The sequence below is a fragment of the Amia ocellicauda genome, chromosome 7 (assembly GCF_036373705.1).
Source record: "Amia ocellicauda isolate fAmiCal2 chromosome 7, fAmiCal2.hap1, whole genome shotgun sequence".
In the NCBI taxonomy this organism is placed as follows: Eukaryota; Metazoa; Chordata; class Actinopteri; order Amiiformes; family Amiidae; genus Amia; species Amia ocellicauda.
This window is the reverse complement of record NC_089856.1, coordinates 1383242-1407882: the sequence shown is the minus strand read 5'-3', so window position 1 is coordinate 1407882 and position 24641 is coordinate 1383242. Positions and strand designations below refer to the sequence as shown.

Sequence of the window (24641 nt, the reverse complement as noted above, 5' to 3'; positions counted from 1 at the left end):
TTCAGGACTGGGTTATTGATTAATCGGCACTGGGGACGGAGGCATGGAAACTGGTTTTCCCCTGATGGGCTTTGTTTCAGGGTTTTGATTTGGTTTTCATTCCGGACGAAGTGCAAAAGTTGTCACATATTTTTAAAGTGTGAATTCTCTGCTACATCTTCTCAATCTGAACACTAATCGACTGGTGCAGCTCAATAGATTATGTAAATATGAACTACAAAAGGGTTCGATTAAATCTTGTCCTCACAGTGAAATCTCCCTTACCTTGTCCCCCGAGTCGCCCACAGAGCCCGTGGGTCCGGGTTTGCCTCGGTCCCCCTGAAAAAACAGAACGTGTCAGTTTCACCAAACAGCCCATTCACCCCCGTTGAAGCCTGACACTTTTACTTCCTCGCCATGTTTGGAAACACACACACACAAACCCTGTTTAAACCCCCTGGCTGTCATGTCACTGAATTACTCCGCTGGATTACCAGAGACATTTACAAGGCTTTTTACCGGGCTGTGACAAATTGGCATGGCTCTCCCGGTTAGCAGAAACAATCTCTGCAAGTTACCGAGCGCATCACACAGGACACAAGTTGTGTACCGAATGATCTCATCCAGTTCAATTCGCTGGAACACTGTCTCGTGTCACTTCCTGTCGGGACAAAGTGAGGCTTTCATCTACGCTTTTAAAAGTGGATTGATTGTGTAATTATTATTATGAATTGTTGAGTTGGTTTGATGTCCCATTGTATTTTTCTCTAAGGGTGGCCTGCTAAAAGGTTTCACAAGCTCCCCACTGTTTGAAAACGGGCAAAGCAAAATGATCACTGTAAATCTCACCCTGGGAAATGGCTCTGTTAGGCCGACTGCATTGCATTACTGACGTTTTAACTGAATTTCCATCCCACAAATTATAAAAACCCAATTTTCATTCCCCGTCTGCAGATGTTTTTAATGAAAAATAAGTCTAGTTACCCGAGACCACAGAGACTTACAAAGGGTTTAAACAACGTTGGGCAACACACTCTCTGAGAGCAGTGTCTGTGGATATAAACTCAATTTACTGGTTTTCAAACCCATCACACCACTCGATCATTAAGCTCACACCTGTGTTTCCTAATGAGCAACAAAAAAACACACGACAACAGCGGCGAAGCGGCACATAAATCTTCCAGAGTGCTGGTCTACGAGTTCATCGTTTCTGCTGCTTTTGGCTATTTCCTTCAAAGCTTGATCTAGAAAATGTGTATAAAAATAAAAGGGTGATAAACCTTAAACTCAGAACATTACTGAACGTGTCTCTTTGCCGGCCTGGTTCTAAGAACAACACGGACACAGCACCTCCTATTTAAATAAAGAGGGGTTAATTGGTTAATTGGCCATGGTGCTCATGCCCCCACTAGTGCTCTAGAGAAAGCTGAGGGCAGTTTTAATGCAGGGGGCCCGGGGGGTTAATGAGGTCCCAGGCCGTGGGTGCGATGGTCCTGTTGACTCACCCTGTGTCCCTTGTCCCCAGGGAGTCCGGGAAGTCCATCGAACCCTCTGTCACCCTGCGGCATGAGGAAACAGACGAGGAAAACAAAATACAGGCATCGATTAAAACTCTGCAAAACACTGCCAACCCACACACTCGCTCACACAAACACACACACACCTCTCCGCTATGATGACACACTGAAGGGTAACGTTTCTGTCATGTGACTCCCTGGGCGGGACCCTCTCTCGATGCGTCTGACAGCGTGGCTGAAACGAGCCGTTATTGATACCGTTTTCACACTGCATTTGAACCAACGGCAGTTTCTAACTAACTCCAACTAGGCACGTATATTTAATTAAAACATTATAATGAGGAGAATCTCCAATTATGCCCCCTGCGTCAGGGCAGGTGAGACACGGCCGATTCAAGCGTCCTCCGATGCGCGCGGCGTCAGAGCCGTTTCCGATCTCCCCGGCCTAGCGCTGAACATCTCTCTCGTCTTCAGCTGCCGTGGTAAATACTGCGGTCCGACTTGTTTCGCGAGAGATGGATGTCTGCAAACGCCAGTGGTTTTCTCAAGGTTGCTGACATATTTATTTTATTTTATTCAACCCAGCGGCCACAGCCTGATCTCTCCTTTAAATAAATGTACTGTCAACGCCTGGGAACAAACAAACAAACAAACAAACAAACGAGACAAAACCGAATGGATGCAGCTGCCAGCTCTAGCTCCCAGGTTACTGGGGGCGCAATAGTGCGTCTGCCTTGGCGAGAGAAATATCAGGGACACGAGAAAACCATCCCCTCCATCTGAAATATTTGGCTCCAATGCTGAATAATCAAATGGCTTAAAATTCCCTTTGCATTAAAAACAGGAGAGAGAGAGAGAGAGAGAGAGAGAGAGAGAGGCAGAGAGAGAGAAATTTCAACTGTGTGTAAGTGTGTGGTAGTTTTAAACTCATCCTGCTAACCAGGGCAGCTGGTGGGAACTTAATTAGCATCAGTAACAAGCTGTCTTCAATTGAAATGTACAGCAAAATAATTAAAAACAAAACAGAAAAACGGGGCTGGGGGGGTAAGAAGCTGGCCGTGTGGAGAGAGAGAGAGGGGTGGGGGGGTAAGCTGGAAAGCAGTGTGGGAGCCAGCAGCGACTGGGAGGATTTGGGGAAAGATGGGGAACGATGAAGGGAAGATGAGACTTGAAGGTTTTTGAATACAGTGAGAGCCAAGACTGACGAGCCAAGGCAGACAGGTGTGGGGTTGAGTCAGAGAGAGAGGGAGCGAGGGAGGGAGAGGGAGAGAGGGAGCAGCAGGCTGTGGGAGAGGCGGTGGATGCTAATTGGGCGGTGGGGGCGACAGCCTGCATGCTGATGGGCAGCTGCTGAGATGGCAGGCCTCTGCGCTGCTCTGGAGCCTCTCAATGCCATCTGGGAAGCCCAGCGCTGGCTGGGGATTGGGGTGGAAACAGCTGCCCACTAAGCTCGGGCCTGTTAGTTTCTGACGAACGGTGAGAGAGAAGTGCGGGGCCGCAGGGGCGAGGTGGGGTCTGTCAGGATGCAAATCTCCCCCCAGAGTCCCAAGAGGCAGAAAGAGCATCTGTGATGCTGTGTTCTTTCTTTCCTACTTCAGTGTCAAAACTTTTTGGTTTTCCTTCATTTAGGAAGAGTTAGTGAAAACGTACATGAACTGTAGCCAGTCCCCCCCGCACCACACACGCACACACACACAGGTGCAACTCACAGTCAGTCACGTCCCAATTTGACAAAATCTCTCAGCTCGCCGCTTTCTTCACAAAGTCTCTGGATAAACTAGGAAAGCAGATTATGGAAATGAAGGGGCTGCTTGGCATCACCACGTGGGCGACCCCTCCTCGTCTCAGCGCTGGTGTCACACACGAGCGCTTCTTTAGAGCAAAACACATCTATCCTTTGAGCCTTAAACAAAAAAACTGGCCCAAGACCACAGCGTAGACGCAGCGGAGTCAAGCTCAGAAGACGTGCGCAGAATCAGCTCCCTCACCGGATGTGCCGGCTCCCGCTCCCAGGCCAGTACGGACAGTAAAACTCACCTTCCCGCCTGGTTCTCCGGGGGCCCCTCTGCTGCCATCCGCGCCCGGTCGACCCTGCGAAACACACAGACGTCAGTCATGGCAACAACAACAAAACTAAGGGAACTCTACCTGATTGCAGACCGTGCTATTACAGGGATGAAACAAACAAGAGCAGTGAAAACAATACTTAAAATGATCCCGAACGCCAGCACTGAGCTGTAATTAGAGGAAGTCTAATTCTGCTTTTATGACAACCAAAGTAGATCATTAAGTCACTGGCTCGGAGACTCAGAGACACCTGTCCGCCACATCTGTCATTAATCAAAAGCCATTGTGCGAAATAAAACAGCATTTACAAAAGCAGGCGCAGCCAACGCCTCTCAGAGAAGCTGCATAAGAACATAAGAACATAAGAACACAAGACAGTGTCCAGTCGAGAGGAGACCATTCACCCCATCGTGCTCGTTTGGTGTCCATTAATAACTAAGTGATCAAGGATCCTATCCAGTCTGTTTCTGAATGTTCCCAAATTGTCTCTTCAGCCACATCGCTGGGGAGTTTGTTCAGATTGTGACGCCTCTCTGTGTGAAGAAGTGTCTCCTGTTTTCTGTCTCGAATGCCTTGAAGCCCAATTTCCATTTGTGTCCCGGGTGCGTGTGTCCCTGCTGATCTGGAAAAGCTCCTCTGGTTTGATGTGGTCGATACCTTTCATGATTTTGAAGACTTGGATCAAGTCCCCACGTAGTCTCCTCTGTTCCAGGGTGAAAAGGTTTAGGTCCTCAGTATGTGTGTGTGATGGGGAAACAACTGAGCTGTTTGCTAGGAAACGATCAAAGGACTCGGGTTTCCATCGGCCAACGCAACCAAATTGAAAAGATCTCGACACCGGAGCCAGATCTGCTATCGCTTTCATTTTTTCCTCTCTCTCTTGCAAAGGGTTGTAGCTCTTCACCCAACAGTCTGTTAATGATGTTCAGCGCACCCCCCACGACTGGGGCCTGAATTAAACATCAGCTCCAACGGCTGCCTGAAACCGAGCATGATTTTTTCAAAGCCCTTGGCTCCAGATCAAGAACGTGTTGCCAGTGTCCTGAAGACTCTGGTGCTTCTCTCAAAGTCGAGGCCTCTAGCTCTTACCCTCTTTCCAGGCTTCCCGTTGGATCCCACCTGTCCTGGAAGCCCCCGGGGACCCTGCGATGGGAAGAAACGGAGGAGAGAAGAAGTAAAAAAGGAGAATCTGTCTCCGGTCCATGTTTGGACTCGGCAGAAAAGCAACAATTACCAAACAGGGTCGACTTTAACGGGTTTAACACGAACACCGACAGACATCTGTTAGCAAGCTGTCTAACAAACCACAAATGCTAATTACAAAGAAAGCAGGTAATTAAGCATGGCCGCCAGTAAAACTACCTCCGAAGCACAAAGCAGTCACACAGTGAACAAAATAAGATTCGCTACCTGTGGTCCGGTGTCTCCGGCGTCTCCTTTGAGACCTCCTGCCCCAGGAAGTCCCTGAAACACACACACAAGGACGGTCAAACAGGAGAACACCAACGCCGGCGCAAAGTCGATTCGCTTCCCCTGCACACTTCCTGTCTCCGAGCTTGTGAGGGAGGAGGAGGCGGGATGGGAATAGTACAAACCATAACAGGAGATAACACAGAACATACATGACAGGACGTGTCACACGAGAAAAGAAATGCAGACGGAATAACACGCAGATGTTCTTCCCGTGATGCGAATCTCACTCACAGACCGTTCGTTTTAATCAGCTTTAATCATTTATGAGCTCATATCAACTCATATCAACCGAGTTCGGCTTCTCGGGACGCCCCCGCTGTGGGTTAATAACTACCCTGCCCTAAAAAGAAATGAATGTGCGTGTGCTTGTGAAGGTGGAGTCCAGGCAGCGGGAGAGCGAGGCAATCTGTTCCTGGAGAAGGGATCCTATAAAAGGCGCACTTAAACCCCAGTTAGCATTCAGCAAGAATAATGGGACGCCACGGCGGAGAAGGCAGCCATGGCTCAAACGGGGGGGGCCTGGCTAGAAGGCACGGCTGACATTTTGCTAATAGACCTGCATCGGCTGGCCGGCTTTCAAACAACTGGGTTTCAGGGGAAGAGAGAGAAAAAAAAAAAAAAAAGAAAAAACAGCTGCATCTGTTAAAAACCCGAGAAGGAACTGCAGGTTTTCTTCCGCGGCCCGAGAGGAAGATTCATTTGGGCTATTATCCGACATCAGCTCCGCAAACAACTCAATTACAAGCAGCCGAATTTATTTCACATATTACTAATGCCACTGGCAGCGGGACACGGCTTTTTAAAGTATGAAAGATGGATGGCCTGGGAACGGGGGATTTGAGGCAACGATCCGTCTTGATAGAGTCAGATCGGCCGAGCGCGCCGGTGCAGATGGCTGTGTGCGGAGCCGGGCTGCTGACGGGCGGCGGTGAGAGTCACACTGGCACTTACCACGGCCGGGCCAACGGGTGGCACTGTGTGCTAATCATATACAGTACATTGTGCCTTAAAAAAATGGTTTATCTGATATTTTTTAATGTATTATTTGACTACGTAATTCACGCCAGCAACTGAGTATTTATTATTATTCTGCTGGCACCGTTTCAGACTTTAAGTTGGGTTTTTCTCTGACATCAAGTGACTCACCAAGGGCCCGGGACGTCCTGTCAGTCCAAGAGGTCCTGGGGGTCCTTTCAAAGAGAGCTGCAAACAAATAACAAGATCGTTTACTGATTTTATGATCGTTTTGCCTTGGTAGAACTCGGTAGGATTTACCGCTTTCCCAAGACTGTCCCGGGACACCGGAGGCACAGTGTGATGTCACAGAGCCCCGGGGAACCCGACCCTCACCTTGGTCTGCTGCAGGATGGCCTGGGCCTGAGCCTCCTGGGCCGACACCACCGGGCCCTTCTGTCCGTCGCCGCCGAACTGGAACTGTGGGAGTGGAAGGGGGGATGAGGAGAGGAGAGAGAGGAGCGAGGGGAGAGGAAAGAGTAAAGAGGTGAGAGAATGGCAAGAAGAGAGTGAATGGAGAGGGTGATAGAGGAAGAGAGAGAGAGAGGAGCGAAGAGATTGAGAGAGAGGAGGGAAGGAGAGGAGAGGGAGATATAAATATATATCAGAGGCTGATAAAACACACAATCTGTACCCCCACAGGAACACAGGCCCCCTGTGCGCTGTCAGCCGACGCCGGCGCGATGTGAGCTGCCGGGGCTGGCGTTCCAGTAAGTGGCGGGTGAAAGCCGCTCTCGTTTCCGAGCCCTGCACTGGATGCGCTGGATTTACGAGTATAATTTGTTCTGTGGTTTTGTGGTGCCCGGGCTCAGCAGCACAGCCAAGCGGAGGAATACTCTCCAACCATCTCTGCACCGTGCAGCTGCAGCCCGGGGTGCAATTAAGACTCCCCTGATGCCACATGTCCCAGCGGCAGGAAGCCGGTCCCAGCGCGAGTCTGCAGTCTGGAGGCATCCGGTTTGGGTGAGTTTCTTCCACGAGGGATTTCCCACAAGGTCCAAATGGGATTTTTACTTAGCAGACAGCTCCATCTGGTGGTAGAAAGATGCTTTTGCTTCCCCATGGTTCTGGTTCGATTGGTTTAGTTTTTCCAATAACCTTTGCTAAGCTTCCCTGGACACTTTTACTGTTTTTCTGTTTTTCTTTCTCTCTTTCTTCCTTTCATTCTCCCTGCAGTTTTATTAACAAGACCATGTTTAAAAGCCCATCACAGCTTTGGCTGGTCCACATATGAATGCTCCAGCAGCCCACTGTGATCCAATCCAACACAAGCCCATATGCGTGTGTAGACGAGCATTTGAGCCCCTCCCTAGGAGCTGTGCATTGCAAACACTAAGACCATTCATTACACTAATGAAGTTCTTGACTGGAACTGCACTGCCGAGCCCGGGCCGGTGCTGACGAGGGCGGGCTGATTCCAGCGGCCAAATTAATAAACTGATACGAGAAAATTCTTAATCACAATTTGGCGAAAGCAACTGTGAAGCTAGACAGCTAATTATACGGCGGGTCGCAGAGACACATAATTATTGTGAGGGATATTGCTGAAGCACGAGCACACACACACACACACACACACACACACGCAAACATGCACACACACAGACACACACATACACACACACAGACACACACATTCACACACACACACACACACAGACACACACACACATGCACACACACACACAGACACACACGCAAACATGCACACACACAGACACACACACACACACATAGACACACACAGGGACATACACACACACACACGCACACACACACGCAAACATGCACACACACAGACACACACATACACACACACAGACACACACATTCACACACACACACACACACAGACACACACACACATGCACACACACACACACACAGACACACACGCAAACATGCACACACACAGACACACACACACACACACATAGACACACACAGGGACATACACACACACACACGCACACACACACACACAGACACACACAAACACACAGACACGCACACACACACACACACACACACACAGGGACACACACACACACACAGGGACACACACACACGCACACACAGACACACACTCACACACAGGGACACACACACACGCACACACAGACACACACTCACACACACAGACACACACACACACACACAGGGACACACACACACGCACACACAGACACACACTCACACACACAGGGACACACTCATACACACGCACGTACGCACACACACACTGCGAAAACACAAACACACTACGAGTGCAAGGCCTGTGAACGCTGTCTGTCATAATCCCTTCATCTCATTTTCACTTTGTCGTTTCGATTCATCCCCCCATCAGGGGACACGGCTGCACAGCGATCCAATCACACTGCAGGCAGAGTCACTCTGCTGTGTAAAGCAGTAGTCCAGTGCCATGTGTTTTGGATCGGCATCTGAATCATTCCGTGTCTGCGCGTCTGGATCGTGTGTCTGTATGTCCGATTGATCCAGACATACATGTTGTTAATTTATTTTTGACAGCATGTGCCACGTTGGGAAATCTCTGTGTCCCGAACCCCGATTGAGTGATAAACGCCTCTCCGGCCGCCTGTTGAGCACACAGGGCTGGCGGTGAGGTCGTGTCGCGTTTGAATGAATCTGCCTCGGCTTCACCTCTTTATGGAGAGCTGCGGTGTGGAAACTTGCGGTGAAGGTGCGGTGAGGGATCTGACAGAGACAGACACACTCACAGGCACGGCTGCGTTGTCGGACGATCTTCCTGCCAGAATCAGCCAATTAAAAGCACCGATCTGACGGGAGGCCCGAGCTGCGTGGTGATGCGGGGCTCATAGCATTAAATGTGCTGCCACCACTGGGAATTGTCGTCAGTTTGGGGAAACAATATTCTCATACAGGGATACAGGAATAACATATTGTAGCATGCATAACACAGAGAAGGAGAGAAGCCAAACAGAAGAACACGGATTTATTTTCACACGGTAATTCTGCACACATTTTCACAGTTTAGGGGAGTTTAGTGGACAAGACAGGCTTTCCAGATGTAGCTTTTCGAATGACTGATTGGGGGACTGAGTAGCACTGGAGTAGAGCTGTCTGGAGTAAGTCAGTAAGTCTTAAAGGGAATAAGGAACTCATGCATTCTTATAATAACAGTGCTGGGGAGGTTAGCATGAGTAACATTACTGACTGAAACCAGGAGTAAACTTGCCCCCCCACAGTACCTCCAACCCGCAGTGGTTTCTGGGCTGTAAGAATAAATAATTGTCGTGTTTTGTATCCAACTGCCCTCTTCCCCACAGTCAGACAATGATATGCGAAGGTGATTTACATACCGGTAACATCAGCATCGTCCCTGGAGGACCGGGTATCCCATCAGCCCCCGAAAGACCCGGACGCCCAGCAGGTCCCTGTGAGGAGAGATAGAGGGAGGGTGGGGGAGGGGAAATGGGGGGGATTGGGGCAGATGTTTAGAACTTCACTCACAAGTACGCAAAAAGCTACACGAACAACCACTGCCTACTTCACATCAGCGCGCTAACCCCTTCAGACACAGACGCTCTGTGGAAGGTGGTCAGGTAAGCAGACCGACTTATTGCACCACATCCAGCACTGTCTGCTCACTGACACGGAGAAGAAAACGTACAAGAACGGACAGGGTTTTGGGAGAGGAAAACCACAAATCCTTGGACCTAGCTGAGGTCTATCCTTTTAAGAACATGAGAGCACAAGACAGTGTCCAGTCGAGAGGAGCCCATTCGCCCCATCGTGCTCGTTTGGTGTCCATTAATAACTAAGTGATCAAGGATCCTATCCAGTCTGTTTCTGAATGTTCCCAAATTGTCTCTTCAGCCACATCGCTGGGGAGTTTGTTCAGATTGTGACGCCTCTCTGTGTGAAGAAGTGTCTCCTGTTTTCTGTCTTGAATGCCTTGAAGCCCAATTTCCATTTGTGTCCCAGGTGCGTGTCCCCCTGCTGATCTGGAAAAGCTCCTCTGGTTTGATGTGGTCGATGCCTTTCATGATGTTGAAGACTTGGATCAAGTCCCCACGTAGTCTCCTCTGTTCCAGGGTGAAAAGGTTCAGGTCCTCAGTCTCTCAGTAGGACATTCCCTTCAGACCTGGAATAAGTCTGGTTGCTCCTCTGAACTGCCTCTAGAGCAGCGATATCTTTCTTGAAGTGTGGAGCCCAGAACTGTCCACAGTATCCAGATGAGCTCTAACTAGTGCATTGTACAGTCTGAACATCACTGCCCTTGTTCTCAATTCTACACTTTTGACAATATACCCTAGCATTGTGTTTGCCTTTTTTATTGCTTCCCCACATTTTGAGGGAGAGAGAAGCAGGAACGATATTCAGGAAACACCGCATGGAGGGGGCGATTCGAAGGAGGGCGTGAACTGAGCTCCAACCACTGAGCCAAGATTGGGACCAGAGACCCTGCCCCCCCCAGCCTCAGAATATGCCTGAAAACCATCTCCACTGCAGGTGTTTGTCAGACAAGGAGTTATGCAAAAGTCTACAACCCCCCCATAAATGTTATCACATCTGATCACAGATAGAGCTGTGGGCCAATGCTAATGACACTCTGCACAAACACCCTCCCAGATATGCAGGAAATATATAAGTATATAAATAGAGAGAGAGAGAGAGAGAGAGAGAGAGAGAGAGAGAGATCGCTCCTCATGGAGAGCAAAGGCAGTCAGACAGCTCAGACAGCTGGTCCTGCAGGAGCGAAAATAGCCAGGAAAAAAAAGAACAGAGCGAAAGAGAATAAAAACGGTAAGATGTGCCTCCAGATGGCCTGTCAGTCACCTTCGCTTTTCAAATCTTTCTCTAGCCCCGAGGCAAACACACACAGAGAGAGAGAGAGAGAGGGAGGGAGAGAGGGAGGCAGAGTGTCCATTTAAACTCGTGCTTCAGTTTAGTGAGTGTGTATATGTGTGTGTGTGTGTGTGTGTGTCTGTGAGTCTGTGTTTATGTGTTGTGTGTGAGTGAAAGTGTGTGTGTGTGTGTGTGTGTGTGTTTATGTGTTGTGTGTGAGTGTGTGTGTGTGTGTGTCTGTGTTTATGTGTTGTGTGTTAGTGAAAGTGTGTGTGTGTGAGTGTGTGTGTGTGTGTGTGTCTGTGTGTCTGTGAGTGTGTGTGTGTGAGTGAAAGTGTGTGTGTGTGTGTTTATGTGTTGTGTGTGAGTGTGTGTGTGTGTGTGTGTCTGTGTTTATGTGTTGTGTGTGAGTGAAAGTGTGTGTGTGTGTGTGTGTGTGTTTATGTGTTGTGTGTGAGTGTGTGTGTGTGTGTGTCTGTGTTTATGTGTTGTGTGTGAGTGAAAGTGTGTGTGTGTGAGTGTGTGTGTGTGTGTGTGTCTGTGTGTCTGTGAGTGTGTGTGTGTGTGTCTGTGTTTATGTGTTGTGTGTGAGTGAAAGTGTGTGTGTTCATTACCAGACGCCAGTGTGATGCTCTTGACAGCTCCTGTATTGTATCAATCACAGCTGAAGAATTCCACAGATAACAGTTCAGCGCAGTGGGTGGGTGAGGGGGGGTATCGCGATATTCCCCACAGGTGAGTCATGTGTCCGATCACGGCTCACACGGACAGGCAGGGCGGGCCACACAGGGCGCCACTGTGCTGCTCTGGACCCGGTGAAACAGGACGCCACGCTTTCGTTTGTAAGAAAATAAATGCAAGAAACCTGGGGATCCACCTTTGCCCTTTTCCTTGAGTATCCATCTACGGATCCAATCAATCCGACAATTCAATATAGCGCCTTCTCCCGTGACTGTGCCTATTTAGAACGACAATACAAACTGAACTAATACGATGTTATAGAACTGTGGTATTAGTATTATTATAATTATTGTTATTATAATTATTATAATTATTATGTGCTGTGACCCTCACTAGGATAAGTGGTCGAGAACCGATAACTATAATAATAATACTACTACTAATAATAATAATAAAACAGTGCCCTTCCCTGGTGAAGAGGGGAACTGCAGCCGAGTCCCTCTCCGAGTGAATCCCTCCGTCCTGCTCATCTGCGGTGTCTCTCTCCTGAGCTCTCGGCTAATGAATCGATGATTAACTGAGCTAATGATGTTCTTAATCGTTTTCAGCTCAATTGCAACTGTCAATTACGGCTGCGGTGAAGTAACTGCCGAGATCCAGAGCCGCGGGACGGGCCTCTCTCAGACGGCAGATCACACTCTGTCTCGCAGCCCCGGCAGGGATGATAAAACCGCGCCTGCACCACGGCCAGTGGGCCGGGCCGACAGGGTCTCACTGTGGCGTGGAGCTCCTCTGGACACAAATGCTGTAACTGGGGTATGTGGCCATAAGGCAGCCAAATGACAATGCTGCGGGCCCATCAAACTGTAGGCTCAGTGAGTCACAGCGCCGGCTCCGGTCCGACACGGGAGCATGCCGAGTGTCCTAACACAGGGCACGTGTTCACTGCGGCAGCTCGGCCATCTGAACCAACACAACGGCAAAGTGAGAGACTCTGATATTTAAACTCTCTCTCTCTCTCTCTCCCCTTCTGTCACTCTCCCCCCTTCCCTCTCTCCCTCTCTCTCCCCTCTCTCTCTCTCTCCCTCCCTTTTCCTTCGTCACAAACGTCCTTAATCATAATTAAACTAGTACTGACGGCACGGACCGGTCCAGAGAAGATCGGCTCAGACCCACTTCTGGATTTGGTTCAGGCCCAGCTTTATATTACTGTAGTGATCTAATATAAATAAATAACCCCCTTCCTTGGTCTTAATCAGTTTCTAATTGACAGACGTCGAATACAGCTGCGGGGTTGTGGCACAATCACCCCGGTAGGTCTTTTATCCCGGTAGTGGTTGTCAGTCCTTGTCCTGAGGTCCTGGCGTGCACCTGCACTGTAAATTGCTTTATTTAACTAAATACATAATGGCCTTCACTAGACTTGAGGTGCTTTTCCAGTTGTCAGACAGTGGGGGAATTTCAAGACACTTAAAAATAACAGGGACAGTCGGAATGAGGAAACTGCTCAGTTAAGGGACCCCGCAACTTAGCACACACTGAAAGGGTTATCAAGACCTTTTTTATCGACACACACTGGGCCACGGGGTTTAAGAAGCCACTCACCCTGTCTCCGGGATCTCCTGGGGGCCCCAGGGAGCCAATAGGTCCTTGAGGCCCAGCTGGACCCTAGGACGAAACAAAGGAAAATCAGACAATGACATCGAAGACAGAATCTTAGTGCTCTCAGTGGGAAAACACTACAGTTGAAACGGATCAAATAAAAGAGACAGCGATCCGGGGGAAGACCGTTCTCTAGCCCTGATACACGAAGCACAAAAAGGAGCAGTCCCTAACACACTGGCAGGATCTGGTGTAGACTACAGGCTGGACATGATGAATGAGACATTTGTCTTGCACAGAAGCAGTAACTGCACATGGAGACAGCCCCATTATTTGAGCGACAAAACCCTCCCCCCCCTCCCGACACTCACGTTCAAACGCAGTCTGCCTGTAAAGGGTTAAGCCCATCCATCAGCCCACTCTCTCCCTCTGCTAATCCATCTCCCACGCCACGGCCGTGTTTACATTCTCCAGACAGGCCCTGGGCAGCCCCTTCCCTCCCACCAGCTTCCCCTTCTCGAGATGAAAATAAAAAATGAAAAATGGCATTCGTATCTCTCCCTCACATCTGGCTCGAATGACGACTCCTGCGAATGGGATGAGTGCTTCTGTCAGCAACCCCCCCACCTCCTCAAACCAAAAACCCCCAACATCACGGGCTGGAGTCGGGTCGGAAAACAGGGCGCACCTCCGGGGGTGAAGTGGGTTGTGGGAGAACAAATAGGAAACTGTACGATTCCACAAGTCCCTCCTCAGTATTGCTGAGCGGAGAGCCAGTACAATCTGCTGGAATCATGTTACAGATCGGCTGATCGGGCCCAACAGTGTGCCGGGTCCGGCCCGGTCACGACACGACTGCGCTGCGAGGGGCAGATAATCGGGGCGGCAACAGAAAAGGACAGAATCTACGTCTCACGTCAGCGCCTGCCATTCCAGCAACACGGCTGTCATGTTCACATCCTGTGTTTTGAATCTCAAAAGCTGTAATTCAACCACTTGTCGCCGGCGCGAGAGGAGACCCGTCACTCAGAGCTCACTGACGCGTGTCACGCGAGGTCGGGGCGTGTAGAAGGGGGAAAGGAGCGGCAGGTGGAGTCCGTGGAGCGCTGTGTGTCAGACGGGACGCTCACTCACCTCTGGACCGGGTGGTCCCGGGGGTCCCTGCACCAACATCCCCTGCGGGGCAGACACAAGCGTTAGACAGCGGGACACAATGTGAAGCCCCCCCACCCGCTTGACTGGAAGCGTACATGGCAGAACCACGCCCCCCCCCATACTGATCTGGCCTATTCCACTGAATTACTATTCCACTTAATCTGTGATGATTGATTGATTGGTTAAGCAATTAAGGATTAATTAAGGGTCGATTAAGAAGCTTGAAGAAGTTGTTCAGGGGTTTTGCCTAATTGTGCTTGTTCTTGTGAGTCGGCCTCGTTTCCAAACGCAGACATGAGGCCCAGACACGCGAACATGCAAGGCTCCGGTTTGGCAGATGTGCTGATCTGTCTGATTTTAAACACCCGAGAAGCCAAAAGGCTTGGAAAAGGGCCCACAGTCATCCCCGACTGAATAAACGATCTGCTCATCTTTGTCTTCAACACAAAATCCCCCCTCTTGTAAAATCTATACGGACTACAGGAGGAAATCCAGGTTCCCTCCGCCGCCCCATGGCTCCTCAGAGCGCCGCGTTTGAAGTCTGATCAGCACGCTGGCGGAGAGGAAATCCACTCAACACGAGAAGAAAGAACTGGTTTTGACACAGGCAGAGAGCTTACTGGTTCAATAATCGCGGGTTCTCCCTTCTCTCCCTTCTCCGGTCTCTGCAACCTTTCCTACAAGAGAAGGACGATAAAATAAAGGGGTGAGTCAAAGGAAGGAGCCGTCCACACGTTCCTCATGACAGAAACTGCTGGGAAAGGACGTCAGAGTTAGGAGCGAGGGAAGGGCAGGGTGGGAACCTTTTAAAGAACGAGCCAACGGTCTAGGAACTTGGCTACCTGCACATCCCTGGTCTCGGCGTCCTCCCTCTCCACCCAGCCGTAGCGGTCGTCGTACTCCTCGTATTCCTCGTACTCCTGCACCTCGTACTCCTGCACCTCCGGCTGCCGGTCGGGGGGGCTCCCGTCCTCGTACTCCACGACCTGCGGAGAAGCAAAAAACACGCCCGGCCCCCCAGTCAGCACCGCTGCCTCTGGTAAAATAACTCTGAATGACAACAGTTACAATTAAAAATCACACAAAGAACAAAAGAAGGGAGGGAGGGAAGCATGGAAGCAAGACAGAGAGATATTAAGAACAAAAACGTCTGGAAGGGAAAAGAAACAAACAACTGCCGAACTCGAGAACGAACCGATGTGCCGCGGGAGCCGCTCACCTCATACTCCGTGACGTTGGGCCCTACGGTCACGGTGGAGACGTCGAGGTCCTCGTAGAGCGCGTTGTAGTAGTCCTCGTTGAAGTCCTCCACCTCTGGCTCCTTCACCGGCTTCTCCACCTGCGCACAAACAATCAGCACCGCACGGACTTCGATTTAGAAAGTTCACCTTGGGGAGGGGAACACAGGCGCTACACACACCGGAACATATGTATGTATAAATATAAAACTTAAACACATACATATGGACTAACACGTTCAATGTTAATTGTTATATATGTGTTAAAAGACATATATAAGCAAATTCTATGGCGTTCACTACGGGTGCTATTATTCTAATTCTAAAGGGGTTAATGTCTCTTGGCTCCACAGGGGCCCCTGTAGGAAGAGACGGGTAGTGCGGGTCCAGGGTGGGGGTCCATCAGGATCCTGCTGGGTGGTTAGCGGTAGGGTTGTGAGGGTCTACGGTTAAGAAGTGTTAAGGGTGTCTAGAGTCAGTCTGAGCAGCAGGGAGGTCTAAGTTAGAGCTACGGCATCAGATTTTAGTCTGTTCTCTTTTCTACGTTAATTCTACCTCTTCCCCGGTCACTGGGGAGTCAGGCAGCAGCGTGGACACCACGAGGGTCTCAAAAGTGGATTCGGGCAGCGACACGGATGCCAGAGAGACTTCTAGAGTTGGTACGGGCAGGGAAGTGGACAGCAAAGAAGGGTTCTGTGTTGACTCAGGCAGGGTTGTGGACGCCCAAGGGGGCAAAGAGGGGTCCTGTGTTGACTCAGGCAGGGCGGTGGACTCCCAAGGGAGTGAAAGGGGGTCATGTGTTGATTCAGGCAGGGCGGTGGACTCCCAAGGGGGCAAAGAGGGGTCCTGTGTTGACTCAGGCAGGGCAGTGGACTCCCAAGGGAGCGAAAGCGGGTCCTGTGTTGACTCAGGCAGGGCAGTGGACTCCCAAGGGAGCGAAAGCGGGTCCTGTGTTGACTCAGGCAGGGCAGTGGACTCCCAAGGGGCCTCATCTGTCTTAGGGAATGTGGTGTTTTCCAGAGGTCCCTCATAAAAATATTCAGGCAATGCCGTGACCACCTCTAAAAACCCCTCCTCGGGCCCAGGGTCCTCTTTTCTCTTCTTCCTAGACTCCTTCCTGCCCTTCTTCTTAGAGGACCTGTCCCTGTTCTTCTTGGATTTGGCCTTCCTGTCTTGTCGGTCACGTTTTTGGGGTTTTTCATCCGGCTCGTCGTTGGGGGGGGGCTCTGACCCTTTCTGCACGGGGACGGAGAAGGGCGGGGATTGTCGTTGGTAGGGAGAGGATGGGACATGAAGAAAACAGAACAAGAAATGGTAAAACACAAGAGAGCGCGAGAGAGGGTAGGGAGAGAACAGGAATGAACGGAAACAGATGGGTTCCTGGGTTCTCTCTCCCAGGGTTCTCAAACTCAGATCCCCAAAGGACCCCCGTGTCCACTGCCTATCTTCCAACCTCAAGATCTCCATAAGGACATTGTTCCGATTATTATTATTATTATTATTATTATTATTATTATTGCTATGCTGCATTAACCTTTCAAGGGCGTCTCCTCCAACAACTCCTTTAAACAAGCATCATCAACAATGTCCCGTGCGGCACACCGAACACAAACCACAGCCCACTAAGGATGCGAGAGCCTGGGGTCTGACAGTTAGTCCTCATCTGCCCACGCAGAGAGGGCTTCTCTTTGGGTAAACAAACAACCGGAGTGGACCTCTGAGGACAGCTGGAGTCCAGAGTGCTGTCGATACACTGTTACTGCAAGTTCATGTTAATAGAGAGAAAGATATGGATCGAAGCGAGTGGAAACGTTGATGATACAGTCACTCAGCTACCGTTATAAAAAACTCTAAGATGATACACGATAATACGTAAACAAACAAATCAATCAAACGCAAAACACACAAAGGACAAGGCAGCTCACTAATGTAATTTGCGCAGCACAGATTCTGGAGAGGGACGTTGATTAGGAGCCTGATATGCACGGCTGTTGTTTTGTCTCGTTCGCTTTTCTTCTTTTCTTCTCTGTTCTTGGCCGGCTGTGCATGACTGCTCCTGGGAACGCAACCGCACGCCTAATGTAATTCCGAGGCGGCCCACAAAGCCCACATAGACGAGACATAAAAGGGTCTAGAGTTTGGATTCGATTACAATGTCACCCCCACAAACCAGCGACTGCAGTGAGTGCAGGGGGCTGAGCTACATCTGTGAGGACTGACTTATTCCTATACGACCGGGCAGTCCAGTCCTTCAGGGCCAAAGGGGTTTCTGGTTTTCAGGCCACCCTGGGTCTTGGTTGGGACCTGTTCATTCCAGGTCTTGATCAGTTGAAAGGTGCCTACACAATCAGCTGGAGTTCCTTCGCTCGCAGACTGTTGTTTAAAAGGCAAGACATCCATTCATCTCCATCCCTACCCTTCCGCTGCGCTGCTTTGTGGGGGAGTTCTTTCACATCGGAGTTGCTAAACTAATCTGTCCCAGACTGTCAACAGTGCACTGGCCTCCAAAACACGCACACACACAGGTCTGTTTTCTCATTAAATATCAGTTGTTTTCATCTGCCACAGCCCTCCATAACAAGCGTTTATTTTCCCAGCCTGTTCTCGCTGTGAGCTCAAACCAAACACGCCGGGCAAGACAGCTCCTTACGCAAATGTGACCGGGGGCGGGGAGAGAGAGAGAGAGAGAGAGGGAGACGCTGGCAAAGGCTAGTGTTTACCCGGCCTGTGTGGGTGTTCTGCAATGTCGTTACACATCATCCCCGGCGGGGTTTGGGAGGCCGACAGCCGCGAGAGAACACGGCAGCCTAACCAGACAGACTCGCGCAACCTCCGGGCCGCAAGTGCCAGGCTGTTGGGTGTTGAGTGCCGAGGACAAACACGACAGCCCCACGATGCGCACCGCGCTCGGAAACGAAACGCGCATCGTTTGAAAGTGCAATCGCACGGGCCACGTTGTGATGCAGGTCTGCGCACGTGTGGCTGTAATTCAGATCCAAAGGGCTTTGATCGTTCGATTTGCGTCTTTCCCTCCTCGTGTTTGACCTGCTAACTAGAAAACCTTGGCAGTGTTGGCTGCGCTTCATGGGAAACAGGCTTTCATGACTTGGCTTTGCCGTCTCGGGGGTTAGTCTTCATTGTGTTGCAGTCCAGTTTGCATTTTTATACGCTTACAAAACAGAATGAACACACACACATATATAAGATAATAAAAACCTAACTTAATCAGAGGCATTTATCTGAACAATGTTCCTCGGGTTTCCCACGGCAGAATAGACACAATTGTGACCCACAAATTGTCCGCCATTATGAAGATAATAGTTAAGTACACTGTACACATACTTTACACATACTTCAGTATACTATAAGTACATGTTACGGACACTAGACATAATTAGAGTTAACTTGAACTGTAGTTCTTTTCTGTAAATCTGGAAGAACTGTGTGCGTGTGTGTGCGCGCGTGTGTGTGCATGTGTCTGTGCATGTGTGTGTGCGTGTGTGTGTGCGTGTGTGTGTCTGTGTGTGTGTGTGCGTGCGTACGTGTGTGTGTGCGTGCGTGCGTGCGTGTGCGTGTGTGTGCGTGTGTGTGTGTCTGTGTGTGTGGGTGGGAGGGTTGCTGAGGGGGCCAGATTCCCCCCCACGGACAGCGCCACTCACCTGGGGTCCCTCGGGGTCCTGGGACTGGGAGGCGTAGGGCAGTGGCTCGTCGCAGTCCGGGATGTAGAGCCGGCAGTAATCGGCGGCGGCTTTGGGGTCGTCCGACAGGAGCAGCTGCTGGACGTCCCCCTGGAAACACAGACACCGTGATGAGCGAGACCCCCTCACCGCTCAGACCACGAGGTCCACACCAACCCTGCGCAGGACTTGTGACGCAGGACCTGGCCCACGTCCCGCTGACCACAGGGCGACTCCGGGGCCATTCTCTCTGTGGACTTAACCCCAAAGGGCAGTCGCTTCTCCTTTGTGAGGAAGGGGGTGGGGGAGTCCTATAAATCAATCGGCTGGTTTTTGATGCCACCACAAAACAAACAGGCCTGCGAGAGAAGACAGCTGTGTTGTCTTTGTTTTATTTTTATTGTCTTTGTCGTCGTCGTCCCCCCCATCAAATAATGGGAGAATTAAATCGTCTGGAATGAACGTGAGAACCGCTGAAAAGGAAGACCCCCCCAGCCCCGACAACCCCCACACGCACACCCCCGCCCGGCACATTTTTCAAGTGTCTGAAACAAAACACAAACAGTGGAGGGACAGAGAGAGGCGCGCGAGGCCTGTGGGGAGGGAAGTCGAGCGACACTTCCACACAAACAACACACACCCTGCTGTCAAACCAAACTCTAACTCACACACACTGTATACATTCACAATGACCCTGAAACGGCTCAAGTGACCACTTCACACTTTGCTGCATTTAAATTAAAATTAGCCACCCCCGCCACCACAAAAAGTAAAAGATGGAATTGCCGGATTTTCACACTATTTCACACTTTCACATATTACCCAGGTGTGGTCTGGTTCAGTTCATTTTTTCACCCCGAGCGTGGTGCTCAAGGCTGGGCCCGTGTTGCCGTCTCTGCGACGTGCCCAGTTCTGTGCCGTGTCTGGACTGTACGTATGTAAAGAGCTGTAACTAGTTCACGGTGAACACGGCCGACTACACACAAACCCCACCTGCAGACCGCCCTTCACTGCTGGCGCAGGAGCCATTTTGGGACGAGCTGGACTGGCTCAGTGGTTCTTCCTACTCTGTTCTTACTGAAGAGCCCCCCCCCGCTGGACCCCGCTGATCTGTACGCACAGGATGAAGACAAGGAGCAGGAAAAAGAACTAATAACAGCTGCCTTTTTCAGGGAAGCTGCTCGAGCAGAGCCCTCGACTCGGGGCCGCGGAGCCGGGCAGGAATCTCACGGAGGGGCGCGCGTCGCAGGAATTTTTACTACCTGTGCAGCTCGCGAATTAGGCAGGCTGGAATTCCCACCGGGGGAGCGTGGGGTGAGCCGGGAGAGGGGGCCGCGGCATTTTAACTGCCCTCGACTGCAAGCAGGTGTACCTGATGGAGGAGGAATGAGGGGAAAAGGTGGGGGGGTTGGGAAAAGATATATACGTGTGATTAAATTAAATTCGGATGCATTTACGAGCTGCATTTCCTCCGTGTTTAGATCCGTCCTCTCTCTTTGATTTTCTTTTTGTTTTGGTGCAGAGAAAAAAAAGTCCCTGCGACTCGTTCAGCGCCGCACGGCAGCTTTGTTTCCTGCGACTCATCCGAAGTTCAGACACGCAGGGCCCCGCTAACGCATACGGTACCATATACGGGCTCAGGAGCAACCAGCCCAGAGTAATCCCAGAAAAACCTCTCACCCAGTGATTACTGATCGTCTCTTAACGGTCTCTTAAAGTCAGACTGATTGATAGACGTCGCAGGGATAACAAAATCACTATGCAGAAGAGTAATTCACCACTCAGAGTAACCGCTGATGATTTTCCAACACGGGTTAAAGAAAAGGTCATAAAAAAAGTGATGATATCACAAAAACACGTGAGACAATATCTGCCCACTGTAAGTGTCCACAGTAGCACTTAGACAGTCTATTCCCACCAGGTTTAAATCATTTGTGCATGACACACACACATACACACGCGTGTATCTTCAAACACTCCGTGGGCCAACGCGCTCATCCATCACCCCAAGTTTACACCTTTCAGCTTCTCCTCGGAAGAAAAACAAACACAATGGAGCCATAAACGTTTGGCATAAATCTTCCAGGAAGCTGATTTATGAGTCCCTGGAGGCACTTAAAATATTCCTGCATACGAAAGTAGCACGCGGCAATCTGCTTTAAGAGCCACTCTGGCGGGAATAGCGCGAGGCGGGGGTTAATTGGCCAGGTGGTAGTGCTACACAACATGTGGTATTCCTGTACAGCGAGGGCGCACTCCGGCACCTGAGCGGACGACCAGACGGCCAGTTCTCCCACGGGCCGGCCAGCCAGAATTCAAAGGAACCAAATGTAGTAAACAAACTTCCTTAGACTGGAAAAGCACGCTTTAGAATAATAAACAGAGCCAAACTGAGCATTTTTCCCACGTACTGGGGAGAAAATCACACAGAGAAAAAACCCGGCCCTTGAAAAGCTCTTCCTTGGGTGAAGTGCTGATGAAATTTGTAGCGAGTGTGAAATCTTGTTTCAAATTAATGGCTTCTAACAGCCTCTGTGCTCAGATTAGTCACTGGGTTTTGATTTTGCCAAACCCCACTTGGAGCAAAATTGAAAAGAAAAAAGAATTGTAGAAAGAAAAGAAAGAAACACAACACAATACTATCTTTTTATCTGTATCGTCTCTGTGTATCGCTTTCTCTAATCTGCGAGGCTGTGTAATTAGGCACCGCGCGCTGTGCTCAGTGGAGTTTAAATGATTGGAGAGCTTCACTGGCACATGAAAGAGCTCGACTCTCCCGACAGACAGGCAGACGGGAGGAGCGAACGCCGGGCTCGGGGGTGTTTTGTGACCCAGAACACGGCCAAAGCGTCCGAACGCGCAGAGAAAGCATCCGCGAAGAGGGACGGACTCGGTGCTCACTTCTGTGGCTCTCCTTGTAAACCTTCCAACTCTGCGGACAGCCTGCCAAAGAGCGTCTATGGGCTGAGGGGATCGACGGGGGTCCGACCACCTTCGAAGAACTGTGTTGAATTTCCGCAGCACTGACCGAAGAGAAGGCCGTCGACTTGAGCATAATAATATATAATATAATATAATAATAATAATAATAATAATAATAATAATAATAATAACTTTTCTACTATTATTAATAATACTGTTATAGTACTACAGATGATAGTAATTATAATAATAAACTAGAATGAAAATCCCAATAATGTCTTCCAGTTTGATCCCATGAAAATGTTATTATTTGAATATGCCTTTATGAATTGATTGATTGATCCTGAGGCCAGGGGGGGCACTGAGGAGCAGGGTTGTTACGAACAGCTTTGTTTTGCTTATCAGGGCAGCCTGGCACTTTGATCCAGCCCACGCCCCACTGCGTATTAGTTTTGATGTCCTACTTAACCTCCGAAAAGCCCCCGATATGTCCAAAACAGAACTCGTCCCGCGCTGCCCTGTCCCTGTGATCTACAAAAAGACATCACGGCAATGAAAACAAGGCAATTACTGCCTCCCGGCCCTGCAATTAAAACCCCTACTCCGATATGAGAGAGAGAAAAACAAGGATTGTTACATTGGGGGGTTAATAAAACTTTATAACCATCACAGGAGGATGGAAACAGAGCCGGAAGAGCCTCCGGGCTTGTTAGGAGGGTCTATTGTACGTCTTCGTTTTAATAAAGACGATTACATGATTAAATAAACGCGAGAAAATCCCTGGCGGATTTAATTAGGCCCGTGTAAATGTTTTGCTTCCGAAAAACAAAACAAGAAGCATTATGATATTAATAATAGCAGCAGCGGGAGCCAGCAGTAGTTATACGGGCTTCATGGGGGTAATATTTCCTGCTCGGCACAGGCGCTGGAGTTTTGTACTCTTATCAATCGGGGGGCCCACGATCATGTGTGGAAAAGCTGCCAACTTCCACTGGTGCGATTCTGTACTGGAGGAGTGAGGCCACCAGCTGAGAGCAGCTCACACACTCAGAGAGAGAGAGAGAGAGAGAGAGAGAGAGAGAGAGAGAGAGAGAGGGAGGGAGGGAGCTGCTAACTCGAGACAAATGAACAGGGTGCAGCTCGGTCCAGCGGTTAGCCCTGACTGGGCACACACGCACACACACACTTTTCTCACACCTCCCTGCGCGGGGCTCGTCTGCCTGTGAAAGCGGTGGAGAGAGACGGTTTTACAGTCCCGGGCCCGTCCTCCTCGGTGGCTCGGTGGCGCGTATCCAGGCTGGCCGAGGCCATTCTCTGGCCATTCTCTGTACAGTTATTTATATCTTCCTTCGGGGCCTGGTCAGCGGGGGTCCGCACTGGACACACGCCAGAGAGCTCATCCTTCAAAGGGGGGCTCAATAGTGCACACAGCGATGCACAGAGGGATGGCGAATGTGTACGGTCCGTTATTCTTCTTTTCTTTTATTTCTTTCCCTCCCCAGCGAGCTGAAACTACAGCACTTTCTCACGGCCAGATAACACTCCTGACACGCAGGCATTCGGCTGCTGGGACAGTGGGAGAGAGTGTGTGTGTGCGGGACAGCTGGCATCTTTGTGGCCGGTCCCCCCGACCGCTGCAGCGCGAGATTTATCTTTTAATTCATCCCCAAAACATTGTTTTCTGATGTTCAGGATTCAGATCTTCAATAAATCCTTGAGAAGAGACTTTATTTGAATGCTTGTCCTTTGGCACCAGAACTCTGTATATCTCTGGTTTGAATCTCCCTCAGTGGAAAAACCAAAAGCCCCTCGCCGGGAACTAAACTAAACTGAAGCGTTTGTGGTTTGTGTCGCACTGGAACCAAACTGCGACAAGACGTCAGGCGCACAGCCGGTCCAGACACACACACGTTCATTCCTGAACGCACCGACGAGGGTCTGGGCATGGAGGGTCGTGCGGACGCCACACTGACTGACGGCTGGAATGTGAGGAATGGGTCGGGACTGCAGAGGAACACCTAGCGAGTCTGACTGTTTCGCCCCGTAACATTCCTGTATTGTGGCCGGGCGAGTCGGTACAGGAGCTCCTCGCTGGACCTTTCACACAGAAACACACACAGGGGCCCGGCGGCCTTTCCAGAGATGAGAGCTGCTCTGTGCAGGACACAGTGACCCTCCCTCGTCCCACACATCCCGCATTCAGCAGCTATTAACTCATTCTCGTTAGACTCTGTCCCTCCCTGCTCTTTTCCGAGAGGCTGATCCTCCCATGAAGGCTCCGGCGGATGCACTCCTCCTCCCCCTCGCCCAGTGCGCCCTGCTCCGTCCCTGCCTCTCTCCCTCGTCTCATTCCTCAGTGCCAGCCTGGGTCTCTGTCTCCCAGGCCTCACAGGGTCAGCGTTGGTCGTCCCCCCCACCCCCCAGACCACACATTCCTGTATCCCTTAGTGAGATGCCGTTTCTGTCTCACAGTGGCCCCGGGGAGA

General features: G+C 50.3%; 1 protein-coding gene across 2 annotated transcripts in view; it reads right to left on the bottom strand.

The window, feature by feature from the left end:
- Nucleotides 1-24641, bottom strand: part of LOC136752478 (collagen alpha-1(XI) chain) — a 99628-nt gene that overhangs the window by 47528 nt on the left and 27459 nt on the right. Inside the window, exons 5-18 of one of the 2 annotated variants that reach the window (XM_066707825.1) lie at nt 19216-19344; nt 15538-15657; nt 15161-15304; nt 14939-14995; nt 14298-14339; nt 13167-13229; nt 9392-9466; nt 6387-6470; nt 6183-6239; nt 4974-5027; nt 4653-4706; nt 3534-3587; nt 1485-1538; nt 265-318 (exon numbers count right to left, since the gene is read on the bottom strand). In XM_066707825.1, the coding sequence (XP_066563922.1) occupies nt 265-318; nt 1485-1538; nt 3534-3587; nt 4653-4706; nt 4974-5027; nt 6183-6239; nt 6387-6470; nt 9392-9466; nt 13167-13229; nt 14298-14339; nt 14939-14995; nt 15161-15304; nt 15538-15657; nt 19216-19344 (1041 nt within the window). Of the gene's footprint in view, nt 1-264; nt 319-1484; nt 1539-3533; nt 3588-4652; nt 4707-4973; nt 5028-6182; nt 6240-6386; nt 6471-9391; nt 9467-13166; nt 13230-14297; nt 14340-14938; nt 14996-15160; nt 15305-15537; nt 15658-16111; nt 17534-19215; nt 19345-24641 lie in introns of those variants that run through there. The other variant, XM_066707824.1, reaches the window with a different exon arrangement.